Source organism: Leucopleurus acutus, assembly GCF_964270905.1.
Source record: "Leucopleurus acutus genome assembly, chromosome: X".
Lineage (NCBI taxonomy): Eukaryota > Metazoa > Chordata > Mammalia > Artiodactyla > Delphinidae > Leucopleurus > Leucopleurus acutus.
Genome location: NC_139148.1, coordinates 13,655,199 through 13,681,314, shown reverse-complemented (window position 1 = coordinate 13,681,314; position 26,116 = coordinate 13,655,199). Strand labels below are relative to the sequence as shown.

The 26,116-nt window shown below is 48.5% G+C and overlaps 1 protein-coding gene across 1 annotated transcript in view; it reads right to left on the bottom strand.

Moving 5' to 3' along the window:
- NHS (NHS actin remodeling regulator) overlaps positions 1–11,271 on the bottom strand; it is a gene marked incomplete at both ends in the record, with an annotated part of 344,099 nt that extends 332,828 nt beyond the window's left edge. The window contains one exon of the mRNA XM_082864423.1: positions 10,743–11,271. Within this exon, the coding sequence (XP_082720549.1) occupies positions 10,743–11,271 (529 nt within the window). The remainder of the gene's footprint in view (positions 1–10,742) is intronic.
- Between the last annotated feature and the right edge of the window lie 14,845 nt (positions 11,272–26,116).

Genomic DNA, 26,116 nt, shown 5'->3' with positions numbered 1-26,116 from the left:
GCCTGGACGTTTAGAAGCGGCTTTGCAGGGAGGAGATACGGGAACATGTGTATATGTATAACTGACTCACTTTGTTATAAAGCACAAACTAGCACACCATTGTAAAGCAATTATACTCCAATAAGATGTTAAAAAAAAAAAGTAAAAATAAAAATAAAGAACTGGCTTTGCAAAACGCATTAGACACGTGTGAGAATTTGCTTTCGCTCCTCCTAGCAGGAGCATGAAACGTTATAACATGGCTTCCCTTGGAGCAAGTCTGGCAGAGTAAGGGGTGGGGGGGGGGGTCCTTTCCTTTTCAATTTTATGCCCTTCTGTGTGGGCCGAGGTGCCCAGCCCTGAACATGAAACAAAAGATGCCAACAGCTCTAAGCTGGAACCAACCGCTTCTCATTACTCCCACCAAACTACCACTGTCTCTCACCAGGACAGCCTCGGACTTGGTCTGTCTGCTTCTACCCCTGCCTCTCCCACAGTCTCTTCTTGACCGAGTAGCCAAAGTGATCCTTTTAACCGCTAAGAAGTCAATCATGTTACTGCTAGGCTTGAAACTGTCCAGTGAGTCCCCACTTCACTCAGAGCAAAGGGCAGAGTCCTCGCTCACGATGGCCTACTACACTCTACCCCGCTGAGCCGCCTTCCAGCCCCCCTCCCCGGCCTCCTCTCCTCCCACTCTCCTCCCTGCATGCCCCAAAGCCACCACACTGGCCTCCTTACCAGCCCTCCGTCACACCAGGCACGCTCTCGGCTCAGGGCCTTGGCAGGATCTCCGGTTTCCTCTGCTGAAACATGTCCTCCAGCGCACTACCTCATTAACTCCCTCACCTTTTCCCAATCTTCACTTAAATGCCGTTTCCTCAATGAGGCCCACCTGACCGCCCCACTGAAAACGGCAACCTCACTCCAGTCCTCTGGACGGCCCTCGCCCAGAACACTTAACACCTGCTAACGTGCTTTGTACTCTCCTTACAAGTAATACTAGGTTTGTTGTTTATGGTTTCTCTCCCTCCTCTGTAAACTGTTTGGAACTTTTTGTTCACTGGTGAAACTCAAGGGCCTAGAAGAGTGCCTGGAATACAATAAATGAATGACTCTGGATACTAAGATCATTGGTCATTTTATTTTGATACCTCTCTGCATAACAAAAAGAGGCCACAAAGGGCTTCCCTGGTGGCGCAGTGGTTGAGAGTCCGCTGCTGATGCAGGGGACGCGGGTTCGTACCCCGGTCCGGGAAGATCCCACATGCCGCGGAGCGGCTGGGCCCGTGAGCCATGGCCGCTGGGCCTGCGCGTCCGGAGCCTGTGCTCCGCAACGGGAGAGGCCACAACAGTGGGAGGCCCGCGTATCGCAAAAAAAAAAAAAAAAAAAAAAAAAAAAAGAGGCCACAAAGAACATAGAGATCTTAATAGCCGTCTGACCACACTGGAGGGACAGAGAACTGCTTGGTCAGCTGTCTCCTTCCCCCTGGCCCAGCATTTCACAGATTCAGGCACAGGTTTACACCTGCTTGGAAAAAATTAACACAGGCCTCCCGCTCTGCATGATCCAATTATAGTACCAATAAAATAACAGCCGATAATTACCAGGGGCTCACCATGTACCAGGCACAGCTCTAAGTGCCCGAGCGCTCAACCTGACTCCTTTGGCTCTGTCAACAAACTGATGTAGCAGGTACTGTTTTTATCTCCATCCCATAATAGATGAAGACCGGGGACCCAGGATTTGAAGCGCGCGGTCTAACTTCAGCATCCATACTCTTAACCACGTACAAGCTTCCTCTCGACAATTAGATAAACCAGATACCTGACAACCTTGCTCAAACTGAGCCCAAGCAAACTCCGAAGGTTGTGAATTCCAGACCTTTCTTGAAGGAACAGAGCACAAGGATATAAAGTTCTCACCACGTATCCTCAAAGAAAGGCAGGGACAGGCACTGGGATTCTCTGCCTTGGACAAACCAGGCACTTTGGAGCCAGAGAAATGGACTCTAGGACCCAGAGAGTTCCCTTGCCGTCCAGCTTTACAGTCCTTCGATGGCGAACACCAAAGCGGGTTCCCCCAAATAAACTCTTTATCCATTATACACAAGGAAATTTAAATAGCCCCTCTGATGGCTGTGAGTCCAGTTTGAGCCAGACTAACCTCATTTCCCTTTTGAGTAGGGTTATTAGACTGGGAGATCAAAGAAATGCTACAGACATATGGTATCTTGATTTCAGCAAACCATCTGACAATCACTCATGATGATAGATCTTGTGGGCAAGGTGGAGAAATGTGGTTTGAATGGGAAGGTGGGGGGAGCGTTCGGGGCTGCTGCAACAATGGTACCCAAGGAACAGTGATTAATAGACGCCAGCCTGGAGGGATGTTGTTAGCACCGCCTGCCAGTGTGCTCTGGCCTTGAGTACATCGGAACAGTAATTTTATCAAAGATGTGGGTGATGGGGTAGCATCATGTTGAGGATGTCTGCAAAGAGCAAAACGCTGTGGGCAGTAGCTGACACACTGAATCAAGATTTTAAACCATCACCACTGATTGGAAATGAAAGAGCAAAGCAAGCAAGACTCAATTTAACAGAGACAATGGGGGAGTCTTGTGAAATTTAAGTTCAAAATACCAACTACACAAATGGAACAGAGGAAGCCTCATGTAAAGGAGCTGCCACCGTAAAGGAAAGGGGTTTGTTGGGCTATAAGAGCAATCATGCACCGGTGGTGTCGTGCAAAAGGTTAAGGCAACAAGGGCCCCCTTAGTCCTAGGGGGGCACGAAGATGGAGAAAGGACTGGGCCCATTCCTGCGGCAGGGGGCAACCAGACTGGAAGGGGATAGGAAAGGTGGCATTAAGATTCCTGGTTGAAGGAAGTGAAGTCGTTTCACCTGGGATGAAGAAAGCTTAGGAGGGACAATAACAGTCACCTGTAGACACTTAAAGAGGTCCTGGAAAAGAGATTATAAGCAGATTCCATATGGCTCCAGACAGCAGATTAGGACTGAAAGACAGGCATTGCCAAAAGACAGATTTAGTCTCAGTGTAGATAAGCATTATTTGAGAATGGGAACTATACAGCAATAAAGTTGGGGTGTGGGTGGCCACGCCTAGGAGTCTCAGAGCGCATAGAAACTAGATGGGCTTCCGCTTGGGACATCTCTAAAAAGAGTCCCACCCTGAGTGGGAGGCTGGATTTGAGGGACACTAGGGTCTTTCCCAACTCTAAGATCCCAAGACTGTCCAACCCTTGTTAACTTCATCTTGTTCTTGCTTAATTTCACTTTGAAGGACTTGGGTGTTTCATAATTAAGGAATTTTTCAGCATACGGATGCCCAGGTCCTCAGATTCCTATTTCAGTACACTCAAACCTTCTCATGTTCATTAATAGATTGAGGGACAGACATTAGCGTCAGAAACAAAAATTGACCCTGCCTGTCTTAGTCATTTACAGAGATGAGCTAGACAGGGTCTCTGCCCTTTGTGGGCTTACGGTCTGGTTAAGAGTGCTCTCCAAAACCTTATTTCAAGGAATTTAGACCTTAGAATGACAGCCTTACATTCAGAAACCATTCTCACCTCATTATCTTTTGTTTTCACTTACTATCAAGATGTGACTCATGAGGAATTCTTGATGCAAAAAGAACTTGCAGGACTTTCTGTGATTGATAGTTTGGTCTTGGGATACTCTTCCCATGATTGTTTTTAACCGAGGGTCCCACAAAATCTTTTGGGTCACGATTTTTACTAGAGTAAAAAGAAATTCAACTGAACTATCAAAACAAAATCCCAACTGCATTTAAAATTGTCTTTGTTCTAAAATTTCAAAGCACTGGGAATTACCTGGCAGTCCAGTGGTTAGGACTCTGCGCTTCCACTACAGGGGGCCAGGGTTTGATCCCTGGTCAGAGGACTAAAATCCCACAAGGCACGGATGCGGCCACAAAAGAAAAATTCAAAGCATTATATGAAGTCAATGGATCTTCAAGACGTTTGCGCCAACGTGGGACAACAGGAAAGATGTCGTATGTGACTGGAACTTAAAGGTGATGCCCACCGTAGACCAGAAGCCCGGAGACTGAAGATGTTTCTGAGCACTTAGGCGGCATTTACACTTTCCTGATGGCATTGTGTGGAAAATGCCTCCACGAACAGGAAGAAAGGAATCTTTATTGTTACCATCTCAGCAATATCAGCCCAACAGAACCTCAAGGATTTCCTAGGTAAAGCAGTTTGGTAGTTTTGATTTAAAAGCCCAATCCAGGGACTCCCCTGGTGGCCCAAGTGGTTAAGACTCCACGCTCCCCATGCAGGGGGCCCGGGTTTGATCCCTGGTCAGGGAACTAGATCCTGCACGCCGCAACTAAGAGTCCGCATGCTGCAACTAAGACCCGGCACGGCTAATTAAATAAATATATTAAATAAATAAATAAATACCCAATCCAGTACAACAAGAAAAGTCCAGAAAGAAATGTGCTGCTGTTACTGGTTATGAGGAAATTACACCCATGAATTATTAACACTTGAAAGATTGCGTTTTTCTCAGTAGCTCCGCGATGGGTTTAAAAGCAGCTTTCAGTGGAGCTATTCGGATATCATAATGCCTCAGAAGAACTCACTGAGTAGAGCCGGGAGGAAAAGACGCCTAACGACGGTTACGAAAATATCCCCCCCTAAAAACACATTAAGCAGACTGCAAAGGGTTTCTGTGAGTGGTAGCATGAGCAGAAAGGGGAGAAAAACGGATGATCCTTCCAAATCAGGCTGAACCCACAATTAGCACTGCCATACCGGCCCCAAGTGATCGATTCACCCCCTGTGTAACTTCCTAGTCTACTTCTGGGCTTAGCAGTTCCTGGGTCTGCTCTGGCTGAAATGGCGCATCTCACACAGGGAGCGTGGGTCTCTCGGGGCCATCATCACCTGCCCATTCTACAGGACGATAAGCAGTCCTCTCAAAGGCTGGCCGAGGAAACGCTGAGGAACTGAGCGGGTGCGTCTTGGTCATCGTGGACCTGAGCTCCTTTCCAGCCTCTTCTCACCTCTGAAGCACTGACGATCTCCTCCTACGCCAATGAGAGGTTAGACTGTGAGCTCACTAAAGGGTAGTAAGTTATTTCCAGACCCAGCACAGAGCGACGACGGGAGGGCTTGGCCATGTGACGAATCTAGTGACCCTCGGGGAAGGAGTTTAGGGAAAGAGAATGAGAAGCATCACCTCTACCACACTCCGAGCCCTAGGTCTCTGTCCTCACAGTTCAAAGATTAAACAGGTTGTTTTGACATGGGTTCTCCCAGACCTGATGAGTACAAATGCAAGTTCAAGTGCAAGAAGTCTTTGTGGGAGGCGACCCCAGGAGGCACCCATAGGTAACTGAGAAGTGAGACGGAGAAAAGAAGGCAGTGAACACACAGTGTGTTTTCCAATTAAGTCGCCACTGCGGGCAACTGCAGCTCAGTCCTCTGGGGAACTCTGAGAGATGGTGTAGAACGTGCCTCAGAGCTCTCGCCTCCAAGGCGCAAGGAAGTGAGGCCACTGGTCCACCAACGCCCCGTCCATCATTGACTGAGTACTACTTCAGAGGCAATGGTTCGCTTGCACTTCTGGCTTTCCCTGTGTGCAAGGCCCAGCGCGGTCCATCAGTCAGAAAAAAAAAAAAAAGCCCTGGGCAGAGTCACAGGAGTTGGCAGTTAGCAGCCGTCAGAATGAGAGGTGAGGGCTGAAGGAATCTAGCAGGGCGCCAACACAGTCTGCCGTCCAGAAGGAGAAAAGCTAAGATAAAGGTTAGCACAGAGTTCTAGAAAACTCGGAGGCGGGAGGTGGCAGGCAAGGAATCAGATTCCACTTCACAGAGAAGATGACGTGTCCACTGATTATCAAAGAAAGAGCAGAAATGAGCCAGTAAAATGTTCCAGAAGAAAAGAGTAGTATACACATTGGCCCGAAGAATGAGAAAGCCTGGCAAGTTGGGGTACAGCCAGTAGTTCAGTGTGACTGGACTGGGGTGCAATGTGGGGAAGGCAGGGAGGGACATGTCGAGTGGACAGAAGCGTATCGAGAAGGGCCTTGATTTTAATACTGTAATTCTCCTGGATTTGTGCAGCAACGTGTGGGAGAAAAGACTGATGTTAGGGAATACAGTTCGTGCACTCAGACCTGGACCCTAATTCTAGGCTCCAGCGCTTTCTAGCTGCTGCTCCCCAGAGCAAGTTGCTAATCCTCAGTAAAGTACGAAAATCACTCTCAGAGAGTCGCTGTGAAGATTAAATAAGATGATTCATATGAAATCTTAGCATAGGGCCTGACATAGAGCAGAACTGAATAAATGTTAACTAAAAATAAAATAAATCTACTCGCTAGATGACAAACGTGTTACTGCGGTGAGATGGGAAAACGATGGTCTTTTCAGGACATGGCAATGGATTAACTGTGCATCTAACATGGAAAGAAGGCATCTTGATCCCTACCTCATACTATCTGCAAATATCAATTCCATGTGAATCATGGACCTAAACGACAAAGGCAAAAGAAAAAAAAAACTTCTAGAACATAAAAGAATATCCTCACGACCATGGGGTCAGTGAAGAATTTCAGAACAAACAGAACGGAGCACGAAGACCACTAACCATAAAGAAAAGGATCCGTAAGTCGGACTACATGAAAATAAGAACTTCTGCTCACCAAGAGGCAACACTAAGAGAGTAAAAAGGCACACAACAGAGAGACGGTAATTGCAATATCTGTAGCTCCCAAATAGCTCATATACACAATACATAAAGAACTCCCGCAAGAAAAAAACATACAAAGAACCTTACTGGAAAGAGAGTAAAGGTCTCGAACAGGGAATTCACAAAAGAGAATATTCAAGCGGTCAAAAATATATATGAAAAGGTGTTCAATCTCACAAGCCATCAGCAAAATGCAAATTAAAACCACAATGAGATTTTTATTAGCTACCCACAGAGTAGCTACAGTGGCCATATATACACTACCAAATGTAAGGCAGATAGCTAGTGGGAAGCAGCCGCATAGCACGGGGAGATCAGCTCGGTGCTTTGTGACCTGCCTGGAGGGGTGGGATAGGGAGGGTGGGAGGGAGGGAGACGCCAGAGGGAAGAGATACGGGGACATATGTATATGTATAACTGCTTCACTTTGTTATAAAGCAGAAACTAACACACCACCGTAAAGCAATTGTACTCTAATAAAGATGTAAAAAATAAAAATAAAAAAGACCATACCATACTTGTTCCCTCTTCATCCCCTCTATGTGGCCTTCCTCTCCACCCCTCCACTTACACAGCACTTAGCAGGGCCACTCATTGCTAAAAACGTACCCAGCTCAATGGCCTTGCCTCAGCGCTCATCTTCCTCTCAGAAGCACTTGACCGAAACGATTCCTCCTCCATTCCTGAGACACCTTCTCCTGGCTTCCATCACACCATGCCCTCCTGATTTCCCTTCTAGCTTGCTCACTGCTCTTCCTCAGTCTTTCTTCTCCTCTACTAAAATTCCCAAGTTGGACTGCCCTAGGCTAAGTCTTGGTCCCCTTTTCTTTACTCTCTACACGGTCCCGAGCTCCAGGGCTTCGCGTATCATCTCTACCCTTACATCTCACATCTACATCTCCAGCCTGGACCTCTCTCTTGAGTTCTGAACTCACACGTCTAATTGTCTAAGACACAAGCAGCTCAAGTTAACATGGCACAAACAGAAAAGCATTGATTCCATCCCCGCCCCCAAAGATAAAAGATCCACTCTTCCACGAACCTTACCCATTTCTGGAAATGGACCTTCTATGAGCTGTTTAAGCCACAAACAACAACAACGCTGGGTGTCATCCACAATTAGTAGTATTATTTGCTCTTATACCCTGTACCCAAACCAACTGGTAAGTCCCGTCAATTCTATTTCCAAAGTGAATTCAGAATCCAAGCACTGTTCACTGTCACCCTAGTCCCAGCCACGGTCGCCACTCACACTGTCTAACTGGTCTACCAGCTCCAGATTTGCCTCCGGAGCGACTTTGCCGCAGTGTGTGTCAGATCATGTCACCCCTGCAAAAACCACTCCAGCCTGTCTCAGGGCAACAGGAAGCAGCTGTCCAAGGATGAAGCAGCATGGAGAATGGTGGTGACCCGGGTGGGAAGGCCATACAGGGGGCATGGAGGCACCCAGACACATTCAAAGGGAGAGAAAAGAGAACTTCGGTCCCTTCCAGGCTCCCTCTCCCCTTGAAGCTCCCTGTGACCTTGAGCAACGCTAAAGAGAGATGCAGGAGGCAGCAGGTGCCACTGGCACTCCGCCCACACACAGCCCCTCTCCCCTCCCCAGGCAAGCCCTGCAGACATTCCGGTACACACCATAGGCTTTTGGCACCTCTCTACCTGGCCCGGGAGCCTGCCGAGCCCACACCGGGGGCAGGCCCCAGGAGCCAGGGAGTTCATACCCCAGGTGCTCTCCATCAGTGAGCGATGGAAGTTGGAGAAATACTGCGGCTTCCTCACTCCTCAGTGGGACACTTCTGAGGTGTGTGCTGGATTGAACCCCAGCTGCCCACTTCCCCACTCCCTCCCTGTGCTTCCTGGGATCCCCTCTCCAATAAACTCCTTGCACAGAAATCCTTGCCTCCGTCTCTGCACACTGGGAAGCCCAAATTAAGACACAGAATACTGTGCTTTTCCTCCCGAAGGTAATGCCTTTTACGACATCAAACAGGAACAATGCCATCCTGAATTTATCTGGACAAGAGGAGAGGTCTGTGCACAAAGTATGGAGACACCGTTTTGGAAAAATGTAAAAATAATAGATTTGAAGTCTATTCCTGGTATTATATGAGCCCCATCTTCATTTATTTATTCATGTATAAATATGCACAAATAGAGGATACGTTCATCAATCGTATGCACACACCAAAAATCCCCTCTCTTCTCCATTCACCATTAGTTTGTACTCCAAACAGTGAAAAGGATTATATTAAATTCTGGGTGCATAACTACCCCCTCCTGCCTCTAAAGAAAAAGGGGAGAAGAGAACTCATTCTGCTCCATCGCTGAGTTTCACTTGTGAGAAATCTAATTTAAGGTGCAGTGGGTCACACACACGCACACGCACACGCACACGCACACGCACACACACACATACGGGAAATGTATGCACCACTCAACAGTCTGCAAAACTTCCCTCCACTTCTTTTGAAGTGAAATCACCACTCACCCTGACCACACTCCCCAGATATCAGCGCTGTTGAAAGTGAAGGGCCGGTCCCTGCTGTGTGGTTTGAGGTAAAAAGGAGGCAGGATTAAAGCGCTCATTTCAAGTCCCAAAAGTAAAATACGACTTGGCCTACGGCAGTCCTAATTCTTTCCAGAACTCATCCCCGGAATTGCCCTTTTAAACAACCAGTCATTAACCCAACTCCGGGTCTTTTATAGCTGCGAAAACCGATCGCGCACATCATTTATTCATTACGCTTATTATTATTGTTATTGCAGAAAAGCGGTGAATTCCCGGGGCGGGGTTCAGAGGGGTTTTTTTTTTTTGGGGGGGGGGTAGTGCGCGAACGGGGCGGCGGGGGGGGTCGGTTAGGAGGCTGTGCGGGTTGCGGGACTGAGGTGCCCGCAAGTCCCCGGGGAAGGATGCCGTGAGGGCGCCCCCGCCCCCGCGCGCTCCGCGGCCACCGCCACCGGCGCAGCTGCTGCAGCAACCGGGGAAGCTTCTTATGTAAGTCAGAGCCGCTGACATCACCTTCGCTGCGAGCGTCGCAGCCGCTGGACTAGGCGCCAAAGGACCGGCGTGCTGGCTTACGGCCCCCGCCCACCGTCCGGTTGTTCCTAAATGACTCCAACGCCTCCCGATTTAGCCAACCGTGTGCCGGGGGACTCTCCTGAGCGCCAGGATGACATTTATTGGGAGCCCTGGGATGTCGCAAGAGTGAAGTTAACGGGCAGCAAAGGTGTCCAGGGGTCTTGTACACACGGGTGAATTTGGACGACACTCCACGTTGGGGGAAAGGGAGGGGGGCGGAACCCCTCCGAGAAGATGGCACAGACAGCCATTTAGTAGGAACCCTGTTCTGTTCAGGACAGAAGAGGTGCCCAAGGGTCTCATCGATCTCCCCAAGGCCGGGGACACTCCTCCATCCACGCCCCTCCCAGGCCAGAAGGCTGGAGCAGAGCTCTTCGGAGTTCACTCCGGGAGGCGAATGGCGCCGCGCTACGTCGCACACAAACGCAAGGCACAAGTTCGGGGCTTGGTGCAGCACGTGAGGTCACAGTAAGAGGGACAAAAACGCCACGGCGTTGCAGAAGCCCTAAGAGGACACTCACTGCTCCTCGAGCGGCCCAAGCACGCACTGGGGTGGGGGTGGGGGTGGGGGGACTACAGGGCTCCGGGATGGGCTACTGGAAACCACAGAAGTTGCACCAACCTCCCGCCCCGCCGGGGAGGGACCGAGAAATCGAGCCCCAGAGGTGAATGACAGGCCCCCCTGTCTCCTGTGTCCCCATAAATGCTCCCTCTCAGCCCACGGCTGCCTTCGAGTCCCGAGACTGCCCCTTTAACTTTCTCCCCTCCGCGTCTGCGTCCCTGCCCCGAACTCCGGGAGGCCTGGGGTGGGTCTCAGGGGAGGCAAGCGTAAGGTGCAGAGCTGCAGCAGGCGCGGCGCCGGGATTGCGGCGACCGCGGAGGGCGCGAGGGTGCGGCGCCGACGCGGAGCGCCGGGCGGGCGGGAGGACGGCGCGGGTACTCACGCACTGCCTCCTGCTTGGGGTCCAGCGTGCCGAGCACGCGCTGCACGCCACCGAGCTTGCCCTGCAGCGCCCAGACGCGACGGTGAGTGAGCTGGATGTCGCTCTCGAGCTCCTGGAAGAGGCTGCACGCGTGCCGGGCCACGTCCGAGAGCTGCCGGAGGACGCGGGCCAGCGCCGCGTTGCTGACCGCGCACAGGTCCAGCATGAGCAACACGGCCGCGGCCGCCGCCGAGGACGCCTCGCCGGCCGCTGACGCCGCCTCCAAGACCCCTGCCGCGCTCTCCTCGCCCGCCGCGGGCGCCTCTCCGTGCGGCGGCAGCGCCTGGTCGGTTGGCGCGGGCAGCGCGCGGGGCGCGCGGGGAGGATCCTCCGGCCCCGGCGCCACGGCCTCGTCCCGTCGGCCGGGCAGCTGCAGGGGCGGCGGCGGCGGTTCAGCGCTGCCTCTGTCCGCGTCCTCCGCCGGGTCAGGCGCCGGGCGTCGCTGCCGGCACAGCCACTGCGGCTCCACGATCCGCTTGGCGAAAGGCATCCCGCGCAGCCGGGCCGCGACTTTCTGGTCTCCTCAAAGCGCCCCGGGCGAGCGGGGAAACGGGCGCGCCCACCCGGGTGGAGAGGGGTTAGGAGTCGGGCAAAGGCGCGTTCGGGGAGTCCGGATACGCAGGGGGCTCCTCGCTCACCTGGCCTCCTCCTCGTCCCCGCCCTCCCCTTAGCAAATCAGTCCAGCCGCTCCTCCTCCGCGTGCACCGTTCCCTGAGGAGGATGACAAGCGCGGGGCACAGAAATCCCGGGGCGCGCCTTGGCTCTCCTCACTTGCTTCCAACCCGGGTCGGCTGGCTCAGCTCCATCATTCCTGCGCTCGCCGCCGCCGCCCCGGCCGCTGCCGCCGCCACCGCCTGTATAAATGGGCGTGTGTGTGTGTGTGTGTGTGTGTGTGTGTGTGTGTGTGTGTCCGCGCGCGCGCGCGCGCCTCTGCGCGCGCACCCGCGCGCGTGTGTGTCTGGGTGGGTGGGTGTGCGCGCGCCTCAGTTTGAAAGTACCCCGGCTCAGGCCTCTCCCCGCGCGCCCCTCGGCCGCTCCGGGGAGCAATTGCGCCCGGGATCTGTCTCCCTCTCTGGGCTGGGAGGAGGTTTCGGAAAGGCGCTTTGAAAACCCGGAGAGAGGAATCCGCCTCCAGCCCAGGCGCAGGAGGCGGCGCGGGGGCGGCGGGGCGGACGCAGGGCAGGGGAGGGGAGGGGAGGGGTGGGGGGAGAGGCCCGGGCGAGCGGGGCGCAGCGCCCTGTGCGGCCGCTGGGAGTCACTGGTGGCCTCGCCTCTCCAGGCTTGTTCTGATGCGAAGACACTTCCTCGCATCCGAGGGGTGAGGATTGAGACTGTCAGCGCGGTGAGGGCGGGGAGTCCTCAAGTTGGGGTTGCCGGTGTGGGCGGCGAGCGCAGAGGCAGGAGGGTGGGGTGCTGGAGATGCGGCAGATTTGACGTGTCGGAGCAAGTTGCTTCGCCGAATTCCAGCTCCGAGCAAGTCCTTTGAGTTCTTAGCTGGGAAAACTGGGCTGCCCCTTGGAGTGCCCTGGGCTCTTGTGAGCGCTGTGACACAGCTGGGGAGGGTGACGGGGCGTGGGCACATCTTGGGGTGGCCAGAGTGGGCAGGACGCTATTTAAACCCCTTCCCGGGCATCCCTCGGCCGGCCGCTACGCTGGGCCAGGTCTCTATAGAACATCATGAATGAGACCCAAACCACCCGTGAGCAAAACCCCCAGAAAACTGCTTGCAAAACTCATTGACGCGTTCGGTAGGATAAGCCATATTACCTCCCTGTCACCCTACTCTGCTGATCAGACACGGGAATGTGAAAGTTCTCCATCAGAGAGCTGACGGTTCACAGAAGAAAGGAAGATTTTCCCATTTGGTTAACTGAAAGGTATAAGTTCTAAAAAGGCATGTACACTATTTCGATTGCAGCAGTCGAAGGCCGGATGCTGTCAGCCTAAAACCCAAAAAAAGAGTTTGAGAAATGTTAATAAAATGCATGCTTTCATCCCTCCAAAAAGAATACTGTAAAAATATTTTTTTATTTTAAAGCCACAAGCCAGATCTTGGGAATGCAGACTTCATTTCATGTGTCTAAAGAGAACATGGAAAAAATATGTTTTATGGCAACAATAAAGCCCTCCAGACCAGTGGCGGGGCCCGCCACTCGGCACTCTGGACTGGCCCATACTTCAGTTATAAAGGCTTCAATAGACCCCCCCTCTCCTATTCTACCTCAAAATATAACATTTTTGGCGAGGGACTGTGCTTGTTCATAAAAGATCCAGGCTGGGGATTTGGGGGTAAAAGGTCATGATGTCTGCAAGGTACACGTAAGTGTTTCAGTAGCAACAAGAAGAGTGATGATAATAATGTATCTGGAGACAAAAGAAAATATGACAAAATAGGTAAATACTGAGTCTAGGTAAAGGGCAGATTGGGATTCATCGTACATTTCTTGCAACTTTAAATTTGGGTTTGTTTCCAAATAAAAAGTGGGAAAAAAAAGAATATTTTGGAAAAGGGTCTTTTGGGAGTTGTTTTTTCATCTCACAGATCTAAAGAGCTTAGAGCTGGCTGTTTTCAAATCTAGCTTGACTTTTTTAATATGTTCACAATTCCGAACATGAGTTCTGCTAGGTAGCCAAGCCACGCGCTCCTCCCTAAACACACTGAGGCAGAAAGAACAATGAGGGGTATTTAAAGGCCTCCAGTTAGAGGCCCCTGTGGCAAGTCTGCCCCACTGCTCACTGCCCCTCCCCCGGCACTGCCCTAGTCCCAGCATCCAGGGGTCCTCTCCACCAGACAGAGGTGATTGAAGGGGAGGATGGAAAAATTCCATGGGAGGGGGAGCCCTCCTCTGGGCCCAGGAGGGGTAGGATTCCAGGGGGTAGGTAAGTTCTACAACACGCTAGCTGCCTTGCTGTCTGCCCCAAAATGGCCAGCAGAAACTCAAGTCAAATCTCAAAACGATGCAAAGTACAGTTCAGTAGTGTAAAAAGAGAAACTCTTTGTAATCTCCGGGCCTCCTGGTCATGTGCTAATAAAACCATGTGGGAAAAATAAAAAGCTCTGATTGTGGTTTTTGATCTCCTCCGTTCTCACTGCCCCTGGACCCTCTTTGGTGGTCGGCAGGGACCTCTCCAAGGTCACTTCAGTTATTTTATTTTTGATGACTTTGAAGGACAGCTTTCCTTTCAAAGTCACCAAAAATAAAACGGATACTAATTAAAATATGCATTGACACGGTGGGCTGATGTGTTTCTCGGTCCACTGGAAGGTGTGAATAAAGGCGCTTTTAGAGAAGTGATCGTTAAACATCCGAGACGCTGCCTAAAAAACTGTGCGCTAGCCTTGTTGCAAGGGCCGCTTCAGACCACCTGGGGGCCTCACTGTGCCCCTCCCACTTCAAGCTCCACCCTCACCCTACGCCCACAGCTTCAGTTTGGCTGCTACTTTATAGACCCGAAACATTTAAATCATGTCATGGTGATGGGGTGCACGAATATTCTTCGTGCTGATGAATTTTCCATACATCCAGGAGCTGTGTCGCTCTTACTCAAATCCCGGATTGCCCCATTTGACTCCGAGTTTTCCCACAAAAAGCTCTGATGAAATCGAGGTTGACATCTGAAGCCAGACTGTTACATCTACTTATGTGTGTGTTGATCTCTGGAGATCACACACCCACCCCCCACACCATGTACACACATTTATCACCATGAGCTTATAGCCAAAAGGGAAAAGAAAGGCAGCATTTAAAAATGACCCCATTGCCTAATTCCGGGCAGTCATTCATGCAGCTCAAAGGCCAGCACAATTCTCCCATAAACTCGAATGTTCGGTCAGTATATACCCTTTGCCATTGTAAAACGAACGAAGTAGCCTGTGTCGCCACGCCCCACAGTTACACTCCTGCCTGCTGCAGGCCAGCGGGGACAAGGTCTTTGTTGAAGGAAAGGACTGGCATTGAGAAGCCACACAGCCCCTCCGCCCTCAGCCTGGCTAGGCTCCGGCTAGCACAGAACCGTTGTCAAGCAACCTCTGGAACCTCACAAGCAACAAAGCAGAGATTCCTGAAAGTTCCTTCACCAAAAATGTCTGTTCTGTTTCAAATATTCCAGCATAGACACTGCACCGCCATTATTTATACTTGAAAAATATTTCTTTTGTCCAAGAAATTCCGGGAGACACACGGGCTTGTTAGCATAATCATGTAATTACAGTGGCTGGAGTCTCCCTTCCTTCACCCAGTTGCACCTATTCCTCACTGAATCACTTTAATTCACTCCGAAAAGCCCTGCCGCTGAGTAAAAAGCTGTTAAATAAAAAACGTTTTCAGTACTTTTATTGGGCAAAATTATGCGCCTCCCATCCCAACCCAAGTTACCCAAACCATTTCGCAGATAGAGAAATCTATCAAGTTTCCATAAGGAAAAAGCAACAATTTGAAAGTGAATGAATGTAAACCATAAAACGTAACGTGAAAATATCTTGTAATTGGAGGTGCCTTACACTTGCTAGAGGCAAGAAGCACAGATTTCAGAGTCTGTAGCAAGGGCTGGAGAAGAAAGGAGAGGTTGCCATTCTTGGGAAACTACTGGAGAGTCATGTGGTTCACATTCAAGCAGAACACTTTTTGGAGCTCATCATTATCCTATACTCAAACTGTACCCTCGAATAAAGTTAGAGCACAGAAAAACACCTTGAGGGCAAACTAAAAGCTGAAGATGAGAGAGCCGTGAAACACATGGGAAGAAGACATGCGCACAACCAACAGAAAGGCTGCAGAAGATGTTACTGGCCCCTCTCTCCGCCACATCAGTGCTCCCAAGGAGGTTCTCCCCAGTGTTCCGTTAGTTGCTGAGCTCTGAGATTCACCAGCTCCCTCTCTCCTTTAGCTGTGCTGGGTCCCAGGAGGAAGCCGGCAGCCTGTGCTTCTGTGCCATACTGTGGGGGGGGGGGGGGGGGGGAGCATGCTTTCTCCCAGATCTGTGGTTCGCACCGAGAACGTTATGTCCAAAGCCTTCATGGCTTAGTTTTTGAAACTCAAAAGTCCAAGTCCTTCTAGTTCAAGAACCTTAAATTTGGTCTTGCGCACCCGTGTTCCCAGGAACCACCGGGGGAAAAAATTCACTGAATATCAAAATGTGAAGCCACCATACAAATAAGTTCAGGTACCTGCCTGTGGACAACTATCAAGTGTATCGTTTCCTGGCGGGGAAAAAAGACTATATACCACTACAAAAGGGTTTCCTTTGTTTTAGTTTGTGCTTTTCTTCCTCAAAAAATCCTCATCTAGTCTATTAAGTATGCAGGACAGAGGTTCTTCTCTGCATTTTACTGGCAGGGAAACATGGGGAGAAAAACAATGATGCTATTAAATGGTTTTCCCAAAATGCCAAAGACAGCAAATCCAAAGATTGTTCCAACCAGCCTTTTTATCTTCCCTGCAAAGAACTGTTGATTACTCACATTGTTTCCAATGGGAGAGATTTTGATTTCTTTCTTATCTTCAAAAATCCTAGCCTCACATTTTACAACTGAATATAATTTTAAACATGCCAAATCTGGATCTAGTCAGAACTGCGAATACATCAAAATAACGGACAGAGTTAAAGCAGATGGGGCAAACAACAAGGGAGTTTCATTCACTTATTCGTTCCTCTGGTTATGCAACAAACATTTACCGGAAGCTCTATTTACTGAGTGCAAACATTTATTGGGTGCTCAGGCCTCTGTTTGCTGCCAGGGATATAAAAGGAAAGAAGACACAAACATCGCTTTCAAAGGGTGGAGTCTAGTAGGGTAGCTAGACATGTAAACAAACAATGGCAGGCAGCGCAATGCCGGCAAGAGCTATAACAGAGATAGGAATTAAGTGCTGCCCAGAATCCCAGAGCGATTAACACTGTCTGGGGGGAATACAGACTGGAGCAGGGATTCTAAAAGCAACATGGGTTTCAGGGCTGCTTCTTACAGCTTAGAAAGGAGAGACTGAAGCTGAGACCAAGCATCACCACATGGTTAAAAGCAAAACAGGGTGGCCAAAACTGAGACCCTCCAACCAGCTGCCAGAGAAGATGAGCTTTTGACTAGTATCATTAAAGGGCATTTCCAACAAATCTTTTCCAAATCCTGCAAACCAGTTGGTAGCAGAAAGAATGTGGAAATTATGTTGCTTTTTTGTTTTTTTTTAAGCTGACATGAAATGTTCACTCTTTGGCAGGGCTCGGTTTAGAAAGAGGAAGTGGATTTTTAATATATTTACTATAAAGCGAAGTCTTCCATTGGGTAAAATGAACCACAGTCTCTGGAGCACATGGCGCTAATAAAGTGAAACAGTCATTCCCCAAGGGTTCATAAGCTTCCCGCCTCCCCACTCCCTGCACCTCCTTCTTTTTTTTTTTTTTAAACTGTTCAGAATTTGCTCTCCAAGCACCCTTCTGTGACGAAAACACCCAGTGCTGGCCTTGACCCACAGGAAGTGCTTCGGACTGTGGTGGTCCTGAAATAAATCAGCTCTTTCTGAGAGGACCCTGAGGGAGTGAAATCTACAACTCACATTATCAGTCTGGGATTGAGTCCTTGGGAACGGCAGAGGCAGCAAACTTCAAACTTTATCAAGATCGTCGTGCTCATTAAGGAAGTGAAATGAAGCCAGATTTGAAGGAAAGCGCTGGAGTAATTACAGAGTTATGAAGATTTAAAAGCTATGTGCCTGGGCACGCAGAGCGCAACGTGTTTCCTTTGGGTTCAGAGACACCGCAATTACAGGGCTTAGGGGTAGCAGAGCACCGAATTAGAACTCCCCATTAGTTTGATTAATCACTGATGTTAAGTGCAGGCCCTGGAAACGGCTATGGCTCAGCCTGATTTGTGTCTCTTCCTCGCCTCCCCCTCCCCATTTTCCCCTCTATTTCCTTTACGAGATCAGGGGGTCAGGGAAGAATACGAACCTTGTATAAATGATAAGAGACTGGGTGCAAGCAAGTGAAAACTTCCTTAAGCTTAATGATTTCCCTACATCGGGGTTGCCTTTGCCAAGACTTGTATAATAGTGTGTGCTTTCTGCCTTCCAGGCTGTTAAATGGTAATGGTACAGCAGTGACATGTTGGTAAATCTAACAAGAAAACCAGAGAAGAAAGTATTTTATGGGGGTGTAGAACCAGTTAACACCCCCATAGGAAGCTCATCGAGATAACAATATATGATATTGCATTCGACGGGCTATAACAAACAAAGAAAAAACCCCAATATCTAGCCAATTAGCAATGATGGGCGAGAACCCGGCTCTTTGGAAGGAACTGTTAACACCCTTCAGATAAAACTGGCTTATAGGGCTTCCCTGGTGGCGCAGTGGTTGAGGGTCCGCCTGCCGATGCAGGGGACGCGGGTTCGTGCCCCGGTCCGGGAGGGTCCCGCGTGCCGCGGAGCGGCTGGGCCCGTGAGCCATGGCCGCTGAGCCTGCGCGTCCGGAGCCTGTGCTCCGCATCCGCAACGGGAGGGGCCACAACAGTGAGAGGCCCGCGGACCGCAAAGAAAAAAAAAAAAAAAACTGGCTTATAAGTCTACTTGCAGAAATGGTGTCTGGCCTGGCGAAATGCTGCTGCTGGTGTGAGGCAGGTATTTTGGGGTCAGGATACTTGACTCGGTGCCTCCACCTCAATATAACCAAAAAGTACCGCCAGTTTTTTTATGAATGGGGAACACAAAGGCTGAAAAAGGTCACTGCACTAATTCAAACCCAGCACGACCACTCAGAGAAAGAACCCTGTAAGAAAAATCCACAATTCTTGGCACAGAGGTACTTCGGCGGACGGGCCAGCCTTTAAATCGTGCACCAAAGCGACCCTTGGTGGGAAAGGTGATTCTGTCGGCGGGAGATTTTGAAATAAAAAATGTCACTGAAATTTACTTCCGGGGCCCTGTTCATATTTGCGCGTGAACTGCAGGGCGCCTGGGATCAGACAGGAGGCAACCGACCAGCCGCGCCTCTGAGATTATTTTTCCGGAGGTGTTTTCTCTCTCCACCTCAGTTGTAAAGAGCCAGGAATAACAGCCCAGTGAACAAAGTAGACATTTTTATTTCTCATCCTGTCTCAATGGTCTCATAGTGGGTTCACTAGGAATCTGGAAATAATGAAAGCTTCTCCGTGGAGAAACACAAGACCCACCATCAGAAACGGCAGCTCCTAGGAGTCTCCTATAGTAACGGCAACAGCAGCAGAAACACTGCAGCAGTCCGAAGTTCCTCCTTAAAAGTAAAAGAAGAATTTTAAAGGTGATCGTCATCCACACTCACTAGTGTACAGATGGAATGTCAGGCCACCAAGGCAAAAACAAAACAGTTGTCCAAGAATTCTGTTGGGGAAAAACAAGGGGGTAAGCGAGAGTGCCTGGATTATAGGCTCATCTTGATTTGTTTTGAAACATGTTTCAAGTATTTCCTATGGACTTTGGGAGGAACTTCAGCCCTGGTTACTAGGAAAGTCAACATAAAAAGATGGGGAAGGAGCAAGAGAGAAAAAAGGGATTTGATTTAAGGTTTTTATTTGAAGTTTGCCTCTATTTGCTCTCGAGAAGGTGTTCATTTTGAACCACTCAGAGCCTTGCTCAGTTCTGCTACGGTGACAGACACTGTCATCAGCCTCCCCACTCACCCCTTCTCCTTTTCTAACAGAATCTCAATTTTGTTCTGGGTGGCAATGGCCCCAGCCAATCTCCTACCCATCCTAGACGCCCTTGCATTCAGGATTGGCCAGATGATGCAGTCCTGGACAGGCTTCCTTCTTCTTCTTTGGCCCTGGAGAATGGACTCGAGGGTGACAGAGAAGGGCTGTCCTGCGACTGTGACATACATGAGGATGAAAGCAAAGGGATAAGGCTCTTGGAATGTACACGATGGAGCAGAGTGCTGCCCCAGACCCAGCCTCCGCCACTCCAGAGTTCTTGTATTGTGAAAAAAATAACCCTGTATTCGGGTCAGCTACTACACATGGTCAGATGCAGTTCTGACCGACTGGATTACCACTTCCTTACAAAGCACTGCTCTAACATTCAGAATACCAGGGCTCAGGATCTTCCTCATTCATTCATTCCACAGGTGTCATTCAAGAAACAAATACTGTACCTACTACGTGTCTGTGACTCTTCTAGGAAACAAGGCATCATCTTTGAATGAAACAAAACAAAGACCTGCCCTCAAGGTGTTTCCCTTCCAGGTAAACAGCATTAAATAATCATTGTCCAATAACAAAAGTTTATGTATTCAAAAGATGGCTCTAGGGCTTCCCTGGGGGCGCAGGGGTTGAGAGTCCACCTGCCGATGCAGAGGACACGGGTTCGTGCCCCGGTCCGGGAAGATCCCACATGCTGCGGAGTGGCTGGGCCCGTGAGCCATGGCCGCTGGGCCTGCGCGTCCGGAGCCCGTGCTCCGCAATACGAGAGGCCACAACAGTGAGAGGCCCGCGTACCGCAGAAAACAAAGAAACAAACAAAAAAAGATGGTTCTAGTCCAGTTCTAAGATAAAGTACTAGGGATGTAATGTACAACCTAACAAATATAATTAACACTGCTGTATGTTATATATGAAAGTTAAGAGAGTACATCCTAAGAGTTCTCATCACAAGAAAAAACCTTTTTTTCTATTTCTTTAATTTTGTGTCTATATGAGATGATGGATGTTCACTAAACTTATTGTGATAATCATTTCATGATGGATGTCAGTCAAATTACGATGCTGTACCCCTTAAACATATACAGTGCTATACGTCAATTATACCTCAAAAAAACTGGAAGGAAAGAAGATGACTCTACTGGGTTCATATACTTAAAATAATAAAAAGAAGTGATGTCTGTAGCAGATGATGCTGAGTTCCTTCCAGAATTCCCTCACCTGGCTGGAGCACCCAGCCCCACACTGCCGTGGATGTTGGCTGCAACGCGCTCCAGAGGATTTCCTGTATCTCACCAGAGCTACCGGGGAAGTTACATCCCTCCAGAAGGGCAGCCCATGGCCAATGACTCATTGGTCCAGTGTGGAACACACTCTGTGCCAGTATCCACACCCCAGAGCTCTTTGTAGGCTCAGGCTGAGGCTGCCTTGTCCTGAACCCACATCTTTGCTTACCCTGCCAACCCTGCTTCCCTCACAGCTCAACTCTGCTCCCTCACTACATCATCTGCACCAAACACCCCCCACCTCAGGCTCTGCTCTTGAGAACCCTACCTAAGACAGGGTCTGCCTCCAGTTTTCTTTAATTAAGAAAGAGTATAATGTTCTCATTTCCCCCATTTGAACAAACTGTCTGAAAACTTTCTTGTTTGAATTAAGGTTCATAGATATTAGAGGGGCTGACTTATAACTCAGTTTATTATTATTCAGCTAAATACAGCTAGCCACCACGTTGGTTCTGACCAGTACAACATCCTAATTGTTCTAACAATAGCAAACCACTTAAGTTTCACCTTCAGTTGACCACCAGATAAGAAAAGACGCATAAAGCTTCTTAATGTTGAAAGAGAATTTCATGAGAAGTATAAAAACAAGAAAAGTTATGAAAATTTCCTCTAGACCAGTATTCAACTGATCCAAATCTTCTGCACACATCAGGATGTTGCTGGTGCCTCAGAAAATAATAAAGTATCATGATGATTATATCCATCTTACATTTGCATTTATTGGGAATAAATAGTATGCACACTATGATTTGTTATACTCATAAATAATAGCACCAAAACTTTCATATTATGTCTTAGTCTGCTCAGGCTGCCATAACAAAATCCTATAGACGGGGAGACTTAAACAATAGTAATTTATTTCTCACAGTTCTGGAGGCTGGGAGTCTGAAAGGGTGCCTGCATGGTTGGGTTCTGGTGAGGACCCTTCTCCTAGCTTGTAGGCTGCCTTCTCACTGTGTCCTCACATGGTGGAGAGAGAGGGCTTTGGTCTCTTTCTCTTCCTATAAGGGCACTAATCCCCTCATGGGGGCTCCACCCTCATGACTTCATGTAAACCTAATCACTTCCCAAAGACCTCACCTCCAATATTATTTTTAAAACCCCCCTGGGACTGCCCTGGCAGTTCACTGGTTAAGACTCTGTGCTTCTAATGCAGGGGTGCAGGTTCAATCCCTGGTAGGGGGAACTGAGGTCCCACATGCTGTGCGGTGCAGCCAAAAGTAAAAAAACAAACCAAAAACCCAACAAATATGTCACATATAAAAAGCACAAAATGAAAGAATTATTAAAATCATGTCATGAAAATAGTTTTTGTCTATTTTGATGCCTGAACATTAAATTTTCCCTAAACTTTAATATACATTCAGTCTAAAACCACATATGAAACAATATATCAATTTAAAATGAATTTGTTGACATTCTTATATAAGCAACTTAGGGTAAATAAAATTGTGTCACTTGTTCAATAGAAAAATATCAAAATTTATCTTTATAGATTTTGAATAGCGTTAAAATTGCTTTAAAATGAATTTCCTAGTATAACTTTTAATTATCTGTTAATCCAAAATTAAACAGTATTTGCTTAAAATCAGATATTTTATCATCCACTATATAAAAAAGATAAAATGATTTTTTTTAACATTTTAAGGGACTGAAAAGATGGCAGGTCACTTTCAAAGGGGTTCAAGTGTCCATAAAATGGAAAGGCTGAAATAGTTGCTCTCTGGAGTTGCATACGGTCTGAATAAGTATGATTGTCCTGTCATAAGTCGAATTGGGAGCTGTAGCATGCCTGGGGACCTTTATTTATCTGCCATTATATTCGTAGGTAGTAAGATAACAGTACTTAGGTAATTAAAAACAGGACATTTTCCCACGCTGCCCCATTCTTTTATTGCCCACCTCTAAGCTAACTCCCTCGTTGGTCTCCTACAACTCATGGAGCCTTCCTCTGCCCTAGAACGTGTCCTGTCGTGCCGTATTTTTTGAAACAAGAATACTAGACTTACTCAAGGAAAAAAGTACACCGGGATGTGAAATGAACCAAACAATACATGTCTCTTGACTGGAGAAACCCTGAACTGAGTTTATGGATTCTCCAGCCCTAGAGATATTTTCGAATGTCTCCAAACTCAACATCTTGGTGTTTAAACATTCAAATACCTAGAGGGAAGGAAACGAACTAAATGACCCTTTCAATTCTAAGATTACAAGTTTCCAACCACTGATGCTCAATATTAATCCAGGCCAAGCTCTTGCACGCTGCTTGATTACCTTCCATGTTAAAATACATGAAATGCACATTGTAGACAGTGTCTAGACCACAAGCACAGAGCAATGCGTACAGTGAAGATAACCAGAGAAAACTGTGATCTGGAAGATAAGAAAAGATACCCAAATCAAGTTTCCGTTTGGACCAACTAACTCGTCAGCTTTACAACAACTGGTGTGGTTTTTCCCACCAGAAACACACAGGATTCCATCTTATTAAAGCTTATTAATAAGCCCATCTTATTAAGCCTTATTAAATCTGTATGACCTTTCTTCCTCCTTAGTCTCTTTCTCCCACATATGTCAACTGAGTGGCTAAAACCTAGAAGTAACTGACAGGTCTGCCCGTGCACCGCCAGAGCTCTGCAAAATCCCCCCCTGGGCAATTCTTTGTAAATAGAGGTACTGATCTATTTTAAAGATAGTATATTGATTAAATACTATATTGAGTTACAATACCTAACTTAAGTACTTTATGAGTTCTTGGTATATTAATGTTGACATCTATTTTTATTATATATGCTGCAAATAAACAAAAGCAAATCCAATTCTGTGCTACCGAAGGGCGGTTTCCTTTCCTCTTTCCTCACATTTTAAGACATCCTATAATGGATTTAAGAAGTTGTCACTGTGAAGAGTTCAAATGGTATGAAGTTAGCCCCCCATGGTTAGGGTAGCATCCAAATGGTGGCGCCTGGGACTCAGAATCTCTTTTAGCACAGCACTCTCTCTCAGGGATTTCAATGACATTCCCCGGGCAAGCTACTCGTCCTTTCTTATCTTGCTTCTCTTTCAGGTCATAATTCCTATCTTTACACATGGCAGTTCCGAAACCAAGCCTCAACCAAGGGGCTCGGCGATTTGGGGATGAAATGAACCACCCAGTACTGCAGTCTCCAGCACGATGCATTTCTGGGAGAAAATGACTCCTATAGCCTTTTCTCCATCACTGCCTAAAATGGTTTCCTTGGTACACACAACTGGAGGTTTGTCCATTTCAAATGACGCAAAGCAAAGAATCCTCCCTAAACCTCTGGAGTTACTCTTCTGTGGTCTAAGAGACTCATTAGGCAACGGCTTCCCGGTAACCAGTCCCAAATACATTCCCGTTACTTACTTTCTTCCAGTGCCTCCACCCACCTTACAAAACCATTTCTCTGCCTTCAGGGTACACTTCTAAAACTGAACACACGCTGGTTCTTACCACGGTGTGGTCCCAACCCAACACGAGGACGTGCTCCTCTCCTCCCACAGCTGCCACTATTTCTGCACATCTGAATTCAGTAAGGTTTTCTTACTTTTCTCAATAATTTTCTATTAGATGCAGTATGAGCAATAGGGGGTTACCTTGGGCCTACTTCAAGATTCAATGTGGTTCTCAACCTTGTCTGCACGTTGGAATCACCTGGAAAGCTTTAAAAAGGATCGATACCTGGCTTCCTATCACCAACCCCACCAAGAAGGTCTGGTTTAACTGGTCTAGGGTGCAGCCTGGGCATCAGAATTTTTTTTAACTCCCCAGATGGTTCTAATATTCAACCAAGGCTAAGAATCAACTGCAGTGAGGAGATTTGATTTAAATACTGCCACTAATTAGCCCTGTAGCCTTGAGCAAAAGAAATATTCAGTTATCCAATAGGTATTCCTTGACAGCTTGTTGTGTGTAAGACAGTGCTAGGGACCCTATCTCTCCAGTTTCCAAGATAAGCGAATTGGACTTAACAATGTATTCATTCATCTGGCAAAAAGTATAGAGTGCCTACTACCTCCCAGGCACTGTGCAAGGCATCAGGGGTACAGACTCGATGGACAGACTCCCTGCCCTCGTGGAGCTTACAGTTTAGCTGGGGGAGGCGTGACCATATACAAGTAGTGAAAATTAAATAGCAATGTCAGATAAAGGATGGGAGGATAATGAGAGGGACTGGCAGCCAACATGGAGGCAGTGGGGAGTGGGGTGGAGAAGGGGGGGATGGGGAGAGGTAGATAGGTTCCAGAAAAAGTCAAGGAGATAACATCTCCAGGACTTGGTGATGGATATGACATAGGGATGAGAGAGAAAAAGGGAAGAAGGCCAATTCCCAGGTGCCAGACTGAGGGGTCATTCACTGGGGCAGAATGTGAGAAAAGAACCTTAGCCACCCCAGAAGGTTGTGAGGGTCTAGAGCCAAAGCACGTGAAACTGGGGCAATGAAGCCAACCCCCATCTCAGACAGAGATCAGGGCAGAGGAGGGACCTTGGCTAAGAAATGAAATGGCTCTCACAAGTGGTCATTTCAGTCCCTGGGCTGGGTTTTCATATAGCTAAAGGGGAGTCCACTGAAGACCCTGTTGCCACAGGCCCGGGGGAAAGAGTGGGGGGTGGGGGGAAAGAGAGAGAGAGAGAGAGAGAGAGAGAGAGACAAGAGCCACAGCTACTGCTGGGTAATCTGAAGCGTAAACGCATGTATGTCCCCCTCACCTGGGAGGCAGATCTGGAGGAACAGTGAACAGAACACCACTGGTTGACTGATTCACACGGGGGGAAAAGGTCCCACTGGGGGAAAAGGAATGTACCCTGGTGTGAGGACAGCTCCAGTGGATAAACATTTCCGAAAGGCGAGAGGCAGAGGTAGAAGGAGGGTATTCCACAGAAAGGAGCCGGCTTGAGGGCAAGGGAGCAAGCTCAGGAACCGGGGTCTGCCTCCAAGAGTCCCCTCGTGAAAGCTTAAACTCCTCGCGGGTTTCCGAGGTTTCGCCGCCTTTCCTTCACATACGGTTTTTTTCCTCAAACCTTGAGCACAGACTGACAGAGCCGCATAAGGGTGTGGCTGTGCAAGGGAGGAAAGTGAGAGCCGGGCCTTCCAATTACTTCCTAAAGCTCCCAAAGATCCTTGCAGAGGGAACAGCGACTTACCAAGGGGAAGGTCCTCCCGAGCGGCGGACCTCCACCCCAACTGACGTTTGCAGCGCCCCCTGGTGGAGTCTGGAGTAACACACGACGCAGAGAAGTGGAGCGACGCCGGTGGACAGCTTGAGAGGGCGCTGGGATTCAATCCATCCCTTTCCCAAATACGGTGGGGAAGCAACCCTGAAGAGTGAGATGGAAACTTCCATCTGATGTACAGAGGCAA